This window comes from Cherax quadricarinatus, chromosome 57 (genome assembly GCF_038502225.1).
Source record: "Cherax quadricarinatus isolate ZL_2023a chromosome 57, ASM3850222v1, whole genome shotgun sequence".
NCBI classification, from domain to species: domain Eukaryota; kingdom Metazoa; phylum Arthropoda; class Malacostraca; order Decapoda; family Parastacidae; genus Cherax; species Cherax quadricarinatus.
In genome coordinates, this window is record NC_091348.1 from 9,795,114 (window position 1) to 9,807,565 (window position 12,452).

Here is a 12,452-nt window from a genome sequence, read left to right on the forward strand (position 1 = left end):
TCTCTCTCTCTCCTCCTCTCTCTCTCCTCCTCCTCCTCCTCTCTCTCTCTCCTCCTCTCTCTCTCTCTCTCTCTCCTCCTCCTCCTCTCTCTCTCTCCTCCCCCCTCTCTCTCTCCTCCTCCTCCTCTCTCCTCCTCCTCTCTCTCCTCCTCTTCTCTCTCCTCCTCCTCTCCTCCTTCTCCTCCTCTCTCTCCTCCTCTCTCCTCTTCCTCCTCCTCTCTCCTCTTCCTCCTCCTCTCTCCTCTTCCTCCTCCTCTCTCCTCTTCCTCCTCCTCTCTCTCTCCTCCTAATATGAAAAATAGAAAAAACAAAGGTATATCAGCAACACTTTTGCAAGGGGCAGCGATCCATGTTGCCGTCAGGTGATACCCAAGTGCCAACTTTGCGGCCTCATATCTCGGTAGGTACTGACTCGAAGTTTTTTTTTTTTTTTATCCTATAACACTCGAAAAAATGTGCTCTTTTTTCAATAAAAAAATTATTTTATTTTTTCAAAATATTCGGTGGCTAAAGCTCCCGCTTCACACACGGAGGGCCCGGGTTCGATTCCCGGCGGGTGGAAACATTCGACACGTTTCCTTACACCTGTTGTCCTGATCACCTAGCAGCAAATAGGTACCTGGGTGTTAGTCGACTGGTGTGGGTCGCATCCTGGGGGACAAGATTAAGGACCCCAATGGAAATAAGTTAGACAGTCCTCGATGACGCACTGACTTTCTTGGGTTATCCTGGGTGGCTAACCCTCCGGGGTTAAAAATCCGAACGAAATCTTATCTCTTATCTTACCTGGACCGTTTACGGGTTAAACCATAACATGTACATACAACATTTTACGATGTTTTCACGTGTTTTATGATTGTTCGTGGTTCAATAGTTTAAGGAAGCAATATTGTTAGGTTAAGTAAATGCTATTATTATACTATTTCCCTACATCATATTTGTGCGCCAAACATTCGCAAATTTAAGATTCATGAGGTTCTTGATCCCCTAACCCTTGCAAATGTGGAGGGCCTCCTGGACCTACAAGACATTTTAAAACAAACCCATCTAGAGCATGTTGTAGTTGACCACTTTATGTAATGGATGCAGGACATACAAAGAATTTCTGAACACTGACGGTCAATAACTACTGGTAGATCAGCTTATTCAACAGCAAATAATGGTCCTTTAGACAGCTGTACACTTGTACACAAAATCTGGTGCTGCTTAACCTTTGCAGGGTTGGTGTAATAGTACGACTTGCATGCCAGGGTTGGTGTCGTACTAGTACGTGTAAATTCTAGCGAGAGAAAGCTGGTAGGCCTACATATGAAAGAATGGGTCTGCATGGTCAGTGTGCACAGTATAAAAAAAATCCTGCAGCACACAGTGCATAATGAGAGAAAAAAAAAAAAACTCCGACCGTTTTTTTGTTTAAAACCGATTTTGCAGTATATTTTCGTATGGAATTTATGGTTTTATTCTAGTTTTCTTGGTCTCATTTTATAGAATGGAAGACATCTTACAGAAATTGAGATGATTTTGATTGGTTTCACAATGAAAAGTACCTTGAAATTGAGCTCAAAGTAGCAGAAATGTTCAATTTTTGCCAATGTTCAAAAGTAAACAAATAATGCCACACATCCAATACATGTCAACTGGAGAGTCTAATATTCTTTCACAAGTGCGCTGATATTATTTATACCATTTCTACACTAATGCAGTAGTCTGCATAACAGTATATCTTCTGTTTTTTTGTGAGAATAAAAGTTCAAAGTGGAAAGCAAAAGAAATGTGAGAGGGGCCTGGGGACGTGACAAATGAACAAAAATGTTATTTTAGTTCTAGGAATGTCTGTCTTGTTTATTCTGGACCCTATTTTGAAATTGGCATCTTTTGAAATTTGTGTGAAATAGGCAAAATTGCCAATTTCTGACCACTTTATTGGATAGTTCAAATCGGTAATTGGCTGGTTTCTTGTAGTCATTCGATAGAACAAATGGAGTTCTAATGAAATAGCTATGATTTCTGTCGAATGGTACGTTAGAATTGACCGAAAATAGGGCTCAAAGTGAGGATAAACATTATCGAGACTGCTAACTTTGTGAGAGCATAATTCCGTAAGTTTTTCATCAAATTTCATACTTTTGGTGTCATTATGATGGGGAAAAGATTCTCTATCATTTCATAAGAAAAAATTATTTATTTTTTTGGAAAAATTTTCGACCCTGAGAAGTTTAGGAGAGGGCCTCTTGACCCTGATAGGGTTAACAGTCACTGTTCCTACCAAGGGATTGGTGGACAAGACCTTGAGCCACCTGCAAAAGAAATGCTAAACCCTATCATCTCCAGGATGACTTGAAATGGTCATAAGCAAACTACAGATCACTGAAATTGCCCAGGAAATCTGCAGCTTGTGGACAAACCTTAGAATTGTCAGTCTGCCTCATGCTTTCACTGCAGCAGGAAGGGGAAATGATCACTGCTATACAAACTGAGAAGATTATCTAAAGTCCAGATTCAGAGCTAGAACACTCAAGAAGGCATCTGTATTAACCCTTAAATGGTCCAAACGTATATATACATTTTCTCGCGTAGTGCCCCAAACATATATATACGTTTCGTTTGTCATTCAACATTGGCATGACAAGCCTGAGTCGCCTAGACATGAGATAATGGGTGTCCACACTCACTGTGCGCCACATGAAAATATTGAGGACGCCTGGGTACCATATGCTCTTATTTCCTATTAAAAAAGTTTTTTTTTTTTCTCAAAAAATTTGGGGCGCTACGGGAGAGAACTTATATATACATTTGGACCATTTAATCAATCAATCAAGGGTTAATAGTACAGTATGTACAATATAAGTCAGGCACTCATTGCTCTGGATACTGTACTAATATCCTACATGTAACAAAAATATTGTAAGGATTTATGTGTTAAAAATTATTAGGGTTGGTTCCTGATAATTGCAGGCAACTGAGTAAGAGAGGAGTAAGAAATGGACCTTGAAATCTATTACAATATGAACATGGCTTGTAAAACAAATCTTGTAATTAGTGATCTAATTAAAGGTTTGTGAAAGCTATTCAGTCTGGCAATATCATATCTTACCTTTCCTTTGGGGGAATCTGCTGTAGCAGGGTACATGAAGATCCCACCATACTTAATAGTACGGTGAACATCAGCAACCATTGAGCCGATATATCTGGCTCCTGCTTTCTTAGCCTAAAAATAAACAATACTAATTATCATTCACTTCATACATCGTACTGCAAAGATATCTTACCCAAGTTATGGGATCACTGGCAAAGTTCAGAAACTGATCAATAAGAAAAACATACATTTATTCTGATTTATGATAGATGCAAATATTTATTAAGAGATAAAATACATACATGCATCATTGTAGATAAATTTTTAACCAAGTTATTAAAAGGGAAATGCACATTTTTTATCTTAAGAATAAAGATAAATGTACATTTTTAAAAATAAATGTTAACACTTTAAAATTTAAAAAATTAATATGCATGCAGTGGCCCCTTGAGTTACAATAAGCTTTGAGTTGCAATGAAAAATTTGAGATATGATATGCATATGATGGTCAGCATGTGTGAGGTGGGCCACAGGCAACCAGTGATGTGGTACCTACCCTCTTGGGCAGCATCTGAGCCATGAGAAGTATGTAGGGGTGGCTTAGCAGCCAATTAGCAATGGGAATGAATGTGTCTATAGTAGCATCTCGACCAATAGCAGCATTTGTACTACAGTTTAATTTTTTTCCTCTTCAGCTTGAAGCTACCATGTGTGTTGCCTGCACCAAGCCTAGATTATGTACTCTTCATTACTGCATTTGTGATTGTATTATGCCATCTTTTATGCTACCATGTCTTCATGGCCCCTAAAGTGCAAAGTAAATGCAATTTGTCTGAAATTTTTATGACCAAACCTCAAAATTAGATTAATTAAAAAATTTTTGATATTATCCTAACACCACAGGACTTCAAAAAGGCAATAAGTTGCATGGCCATGCACTCTGCCCAGATTCATGGAGCTCTGTGTTCATCAAAAACTGCAAGAAGCCCATCACGTGTCTTCAGCATTCTATGGAGAGAGTATGGTCATGGGTCATTCCACAGTCACTAAAAACAACAGACATAGCCCCATTCCATAAAGGTGGCAGTAAAGCAATTGCAAAGAACTATAGACTGATAGTGCTAACATCTCACATAAAAATCTTTGAAAGGGTTCTAAGAAGCAAGATTGCCACCCACCTAGATACCTATCAGTTACACAACCCAGGGCAACATGGGTTTAAAGCAGGTCGCTCCTGCCTGTCCCAACTACTGGACCACTATGACAAGGTCCTGGATGCACTAGAGGATAAACAAAATGCAGATGTAGTATACACAGACTCTCTGAAGGTCTTTGACAAGTGTGATCATGGTGCCCAAAATGCACGAAAAGTTGGTAGATGGATCTATAACTTCCTAACAAATAGAACATAAAGAGTAATAGTATGCAGAGTAAAGTCTGAAGCAGCTACAGTGAAAAGCTCTGTTCCACAACTGCTGACCTAGAAAATGTACAGAGAACCTTCATGGCACACGTTTACCTGGAGAGAGTTCCGGGGGTCAATGCCCCCATGGCCCGGTCTGTGACCTGGCCTCCTGGTGGATCAGAGCCTGATCAACCAGGCTGTTACTGCTGGCTGCATGCAATCCAACGTACGAGCCACAGCCCGGCTGGTCAGGTACCGACTTTAGGTGTTTGTCCAGTGCCAGCTTGAAGACTGCCAGGGGTCTATTGGTAATCCCCCTTATGTATGCTGGGAGGCAGTTGAACAGGCTCAGGCCCCTGACACTTATTGTATTGTCTCAATGTGCTAGTGACACCCCCTGCTTTTCACTGGGGGGATGTTGCATTGTCTGCCAAGTTTTTTGCTTTCGTTGTGAGTGATTTTCGTGTGCAAGTTCGGTACTAGTTCCTCTAGGATTTTCCAGGTGTATATAATAATGTATCTCTCCCACCTGCATTCCAGGGAATACAGGTTCAGGAACTTCTAGCGCTCCCAGTAATTAAGGTGTTTTATCTCCGTTATGCGTGCCATGAAGGTTCTCTGTACATTTTCTAGGTCAGCAATTTCACCTGCCTTGAAAGTTGCTGTTAGTGTGCAGCAATATTCCAGCCTAGATAGAACAAGTGACCTGAAGAGAGTCATCATGGGCTTGGCATCCCTAGTTTTGAAGGTTCTCATTATCCATCCTGTCATTTTTCTAGCAGCTGCGATTGATACAATGTTATGGTCTTTGAAGGCGAGATCCTCCGACATGATCACTCCCAGGTCTTTGACAGTTTTTCGCTCTATTTTGTGGCCGGAATTTGTTTTGTACTCTGATGAAGTTTTAATTTCCTTGTGTTTACCATATCTGAGTAATTGAAATTTCTCATCGTTGAACTTCATATTGTTTTCTGCAGCCCATTGAAAGATTTGGTTGATGTCCGCCTGGAGCCTTGCAGTGTCTGCAATAAAACTGCGATAAAACACCTAAATTACTGGGAATGCTTGAAGGTCCTCATCCTGTATTCCCTAGAATGCAGGTGAGAGATACACAATTACACACACTTCAAAAATCCTAGGGGAAATAGTACCAAACTTGCACACGAAAATCACTCCCTATGAAAGCAAAACACTCAGCAGATGATGCAACATCCCCACAATGAAAAGCAGGGGTGCCACTAGCATGATAAGAGAACACAGTAAGTGTCAGAGGCCCAAGACTGTTCAACTGCCTAACAGCATACGTCTTCAAGAAGGTGCTGGACAGGCACCTAAAGTCAGTATCTGAGCAGCCGGGCTGTGGTTCGTACATTGGGTTGCATGCGGCCAACAGCAACAGCCTGGTTGATCAGGCAGAGATCCACCATGAAGCCTGGTCAGAGACTGGGCCATACGGGTGTTGACCCCCGAAACCCTCTCCAGGTACTCCAGGTATACTCGCTCCCATCCTGTTCCTCATAATTGACAGCCATGTAAGCCAAACCACCACATTTTCCTTTGCAGATGACACCTGAAAATGCATGACTGTGTCCTCCATCGAAGACACTCCAAGACTAAGTGGACATCAACCAAAACTTTACATGGGCCACAGAAAACAATATGAAGTTTAATGAAGAGAAATTACAATTACGTACTCTGATGTGGAAAACTCAAGGAAATTAAAATTATCAGAGTATAAAACAAATTCCAACTACACAATAGAGTGAAAAACTAATGTGAAGGTCCTGGGAGTTATAGTGTTAAAGGATCTCACTTTCAAAAGAACACAACATTATCTACCACATCTGCTAGAAAAATGATAGGATGGATAATGAGAACTTTCCAAACTAGGGATGCCAAGCCCATGATTATTCTCTTCAAATCGCTTGTTCTCTCTTGGCTGGAATACTGCTGTACACTAACTGCCCCCTTCAAGGCAGGCAAAATTTCTGACCTGGAGAATATACAGAGAACCTTCACGGCACACAAGTACAATAAAGCACCTAAATTACTGGGAACAGTTGAAGTCCTTGATTTGTATTCCCTGAAACACAGGCAAGAAAGATACATGATAATATACACCTGGAAAATCCTAGAGGGATTAGTACCAAATTAGCACACAAAAATCACTCTCTATGAAAGCAAAAGACTTGGCAGGAGATGCAACATCCCCCAACAAAAAGCTGGGGTGCCACGAGTACACTAAGAAACGGCACAATAAGTATCAGGGGGCCCAAGAGTGTCCAACTGCCTCCCAGCACACATAAGAGGGATTACCAATAGACCCCTGGCTGTCTTCAAGAAAGTGCTGGACAGACACCTAAAGTCAGTACCTGATCAGCCAGGCTGTGGTTCATACATCTGTTTACGTGCAGCCAGCAGTAACAGCCTGGTTGATTGGACCCCGATGCACCACAAGGCCTGGTCACAGACAAAGCTAAGGGGGCATTTATTCCTGGAACCCTCTCCAGGTGTACTCCAGGTATGCAGTCTACCAATAATGCCTATAGCCACAAGTATGCACAACAATTTTAGAATGGCATCCCAAACAGACACTGCACCAGCATGCTGGAATTCTACTGAGGTGGCATACCTGGAGAGGGTTTCAGGAGTCAATGCCCTCATGGCCTGGTCTGAGACCAGGCCTTGTGGTGGATCACAGTCTGATCAACCAGTCTGTTACTGCTGGCCGCATGTAAACCGACATAAGAACCACAGTCCGGCTGATCAGGTACTGACTTCAGGTGCCTGTCCAGCGCCTTCTAGAAGACAGCCAGGAGTCTACTAGTTATCCCCCTTATGTATGCTAAAAGGCAGTCAAATAGTAGAAGGCATTGCATAGCTCAGTGGTAGAGTATTCAGCTCGCATCCCCTTTATCTAAATACTGTTCACTTATATTCTTCAATGTAAACACATGGCCCACAGATCTTTCCTAAAACCTTGTTCATCTGTGATCCAGCTCTCTGTCTTAACTTTGTTTCAATAATAACTACCACACACTGTTACATACTCAACTATTCCCCTGTAATTCTTACACACTTTTATCCCATTTTCCTTTATAAAAGGGAACCGAGTGTTCTCTGCTAACCCCTAGATACCTTTCCCCCTTTCATACATTTATTGAACACATACACCAACAATGGTGGACCCTCTGTTTTCATGATTAATCAGTTCCAGAGAGTCTGGCCAAACCCGAAAATCACAAAAACTAAAATAATTTTCCCCATAAGAAATAATGTAAATCCAATTCATCTGTTCCAGACACCCAAAAGTATTAACAAAAAAAAAATACATTTTTTAAGAGATTAAATATAGATTTACATACAGAAAACAATGAGAAATAAATATAAAGCACTAATAAAATGTATAAATGAACATTTAACATCACACTTACCATTACTGAAGGAGGAGAAGTTACTATTATTTGCAAGGGGAATCCCCTTCCATAATGACTTCAGGTACCAAGTCCTTATCCAGGGTTACTTCCCCTCTTTGTTTTTTACTGGCACTAGGACCAGCTTGAGAGTCACTGGACCCTTGTCACACAATTTTTTTCCAGAGAGCTCTGTTTCTGGCATCTCTAAGATTTGCATAAAATGGGACAAGGCACTGTCATTGAACATGTTGCAGACACGACCTGCAACAGCTTTGTTAGGGTGATGTTCCTCCACAAAGGTTTGCACCTCACTCCACTTTGCACAAATGTCCTTAATTCCTCTCTCTTCTTCCTCCTCTGAAGCAATTTCCTCAGCTGTGGTCTGTTGCTGTTCCAGATGAAGGTCTTGCCGCTTTTCAGTGGTTAGCTCTTCACTGTGGTCGTCCACAAACTCTTCCACATCCTGGCCACTCACATCCAACCCCATGGACTTTCCCAAAGCCACAATAGATTCCACAACAGGTGTGTGTGGGGAAGTACCCTGGCTGGTGTGTGTGGGAAAGTATCCTGGCTGGTGTGTTCTTTCTTGAATTCTATCATGTTTCTCGCCTTCTTTATCAAAGGGCTGGCACTAGAAGCGTTCTTTGGGCCCATGGTGGCTTATTTAGCAGTCACACACAAACAAGTGCAAAAAACAATGGATTATTATGAAATGTTTAGTGCCTTGCAGGGTAATGTTCACTCGCTAAGAAACAATGCCACAGACTCAGAATGCGCGTGTGGGAGGCTTTGTGTGTGCGCAGGCACTCGGACATGTTCTGTACAACCAACAAAACCAGAGGGAATTAACGAAAACAAGGTCTATATTTAGATGAAAAAAGTCGGTGATAACCGAAAGTCACAAAATCAGACGGTAACGAAAACAGAGGGTACACTGTACTCCAAAACTATATCTATGCCTGCTTTTAACATTTCTGTCATGACCCCATCAATCCCAGTTATTTCCTCTCCTTTCATTCTACCCACTGCCTCATGCACCTCTCCCCCACTCACATATGGATCTTCCTCACTCCTAAAAGATGTCATACCTCCCTGCCCAATGCATGAAATCACATAACTCCTTTGTTTTTGTTTTTAACTATGAAATCCATTCATTCCCTAGGCTTTCTCAATGGATTAGTCTCACTACAAAACTTTTATTTTAGCAAAATTTATTGACAAAATCTCACCCACTCATCTGCTCTTCGTTTACACTCCCTTATCACTATCTTCATCTCTTTTACTCTCCATATGCTCCATCCTTATATCACTTTGTAAAAACTTCTCATATGCTAGTTTTTTCTCCCTTACCCCTCTTTAGCTCATCATTCCTTTAATCACTCCTTTTTTTCCCTGCACCCACTCCTGTATATCTGAAAACTTTTATGCACTAACACTACATTCTTAAATCTATCCCATACCTCTGACTTCTTCCTCATTACCTATACTCTAACTCATCTTTCTCCCAAAAGTTCCTTATATCTTACCCTAGCTTCCTCCTCTTCTAATTTATAAACTTTCACTTCTCTCTTACTCATGATAATCTCCTTATACCCCCATCTACCTCTTATTTTCCATGTAGCTACAACTAAGTGATCTGATATATAATGCCCCTCTAAAAATGTGCACATCCAGAAATCTACCCCATCAACCTTTTATCTAATACATAGTCAACTGCTGTCATTACAAACTATATCATATCTCTTGTACTTATTTATCCTGTTTCTTAACATATTTATCACCTATTACCAAACCTCTTACTACACAGTGTTTAATTAAAGGCCCCCCCATTATCATTTACCCCTAGCACCCCCAAACTTACCTACTACACACTTTACAACAATTTCTCCCATGAGAAATCAAGTCCCCCACAATTACTGTCTCACTCAGTTCAAAATTCCCTAAACTCTCACCTTAACATCTCCCAAAATCTCTCTCCTCTACACTCCTCTCTTTGCTGGGTGCATAAACACTTAATATAACCCAATTTTTGCATACCACCCTTATTTTAATTCCCATAATCCATGAACTGATACACTTATAGTATTCTCTCTTTTCCTTCCTCAACTGATCATTCAACATTACTGCTACTCCTTTCTTAGCTCTAATTCTCTCAGACTCACCTGACCTAATACCAATTATTTCATTCCACTGAAAATCTACCCCCCTTCAAATTTGTTTTAGTTAGAGCCAGAACATCCAGCTTCTTTCCATTCACAATCAACTCTTATCTGTTATTCATGGACAATCAATTTTTTTTAATACACCAGCTGTCTCCCAATGAGGCAGCTTGATCCAAAAGAAGAAACAGAAGTTTTTCTTCTTTTAACATATGGCAATTTATACATGAGAAGGGGTTACTAGCTCCTTGCTCCCAGCATTTTTGTTGCCTTTTATGAGAAGCATGGCTTATGGAGGAATGACTTCTCCACTTCCCCATGGAGATAAAAATAAATACAATAACAAGAACTAAGAAAACAGAATACACATGCATGTATAGTATGAACCAAGTGTAAATATATATACAAAATAAGCTGAAAATCATACCTTCTTTCCTAGGACATATTCTGCAACTGCTGGGTCCCAGAGATTTGCATACCCTTCATTTAAGCTATAAATCTTGCCCTTTTCTTTTATTTTCATACCAGGATCTGTTAGCACAAACTCTCCGATGCTCTGCAATGAAAAAGGAACAAATTATTTTTAACAACAGTTCCCAGTGATGTGACCCAAAGACAGTTCATGACTTATTCTCAGCAGTTTTTTTTTTCCATAAGTGCATGCGTATATGCAGGCTTATATGCAATAATAAAATCACAATTTCAATAAACCTTTACACCTCAACATCCCTACTTATTCTTCAGAGAAATTCTAGTGTTAAGACTTCCCCAGAATACCCCCCATCCAAGGGGGCATCACACAATAGCCTTCTGGCAGCCATGTCATAAGATTGCATAAAACTTGCAGAACAAACTATATCGTAAGAACATGTTCCATCTGTAATCCTTAACTTCCTTTTAAAACAGTAGTCTGCCCATATCTGCTAGGAATATGTTCCAAGACCTATCGTGGATAATAGCAAACCATATATACAAGTAATTTTTTGTTTATATACACACCTATAATAAAGTTTAATTGATAAATTATGCACAATAAGTGGAAAATTAGCAGTTTTTTCACAGATGAGAAGCACTTCATGGCTTCTTATTGGCTTTGAAGAACTGCCACCATTACTACTATTGTTCTTTGTGACCATTTAGTAAAATTAGTTATTTTCAGGTCACATTAAACTATAGATAACTGAAAAGGTCCAGGAGCAAGGGGCTAGAAATGCCTTCTCCTGTATATACAACCTCTCCTCACTTCACGACAAGAGTTCCGTTCCTAAGACCACATCGTTAAACGAATTTGTCGCTAAGTGAGGAGCATACTATAATGGTAGCAAGTTTGTGTCAACCATCTTTGATATTGTTTTAATGTCACCTTTGCACCATTAAACATTAGCCGTTTTAGTGAAAACCTAGGAAGTATGATAACTGATGCACACATGAATAAAGATCACTTACTACTCTCAGGTGACTTCAATATAAATCTCCTGCAAGACCAGGACCCACAAGTTACTGAATTCACAAACACTGAGTAACTGCTTGTAGATACCAACAGTAACAAAACCTACAACAATTACAGAGACTAGTGTTTCCCTACTAGACCACATCTGGACCAACACCATATCCTCTTTAAAGTCAGGCATAATCACAGATAATACCACAGAGCACTATCCTACTTTCCTCATAACTAATCTAGGCAAATTACCCCAAGACACTACTAAAGTCACTTTCAGACTTCATAATGAGGCAGCCATTAATAACTTCACAACAGCAATGACAAACATCGACTGGCACACATCTAGAAATCTATACAGATAATTGACGAATGTTATTTTTTATTATTAACACACTGGCCAACTCCCACCAAGGCAGGGTGGCTCGAAAAAACAAAAACTTTCACCATCATTCACTCCATCATTGTCTTGCCAGAAGGGTGCTTTATACTACAGTTTTTAAACTGCAACATTAACACCCCTCCTTCAGAGTGCAGGCACTGTACTTCCCATCTCCAGGACTCAAGTCCGGCCTGCCGGTTTCCCTGAATCCCTTCATAAATGTTACTTTGCTCACACTCCAACAGCACATCAAGTATTAAAAACCATTTGTCTCCATTCACTCCTATCAAACACGCTCATGCATGCCTGCTGGAAGTCCAAGCCCCTCGCACACAAAACCTCCTTTACCCCCTCCCTCCAACCTTTCCTAGGCTGACCCCTACCCCGCCTTCCTTCCACTACAGACTGATACACTCTTGAAGTCGTTCTGTTTCGCTCCATTCTCTCTACATGTCCGAACCACCTCAACAACCCTTCCTCAGCCCTCTGGACAACAGTTTTGGTAATCCCGCACCTCCTCCTAACTTCCAAACTACGAATTCTCTGCATTATATTCACACCACACATTGCCCT

At 40.6% G+C, this 12,452-nt stretch overlaps 1 protein-coding gene across 8 annotated transcripts in view; it reads right to left on the reverse strand.

Moving 5' to 3' along the window:
• The window catches only part of fbp (fructose-1,6-bisphosphatase), a 167,757-nt gene that overhangs the window by 27,224 nt on the left and 128,081 nt on the right, over positions 1-12,452 (reverse strand). For all 8 annotated transcript variants that reach the window (XR_011393590.1, XM_070097334.1, XM_070097337.1 and 5 more), the window contains 2 exons: positions 10,484-10,612; positions 3,095-3,208 (listed from right to left, as the gene is read on the reverse strand). Coding sequence is in view for 7 of the 8 variants with exons in the window: in XM_070097334.1 (XP_069953435.1) it covers positions 3,095-3,208; positions 10,484-10,612 (243 nt within the window). In the remaining variant the exon portion in view is untranslated. The remainder of the gene's footprint in view (positions 1-3,094; positions 3,209-10,483; positions 10,613-12,452) is intronic.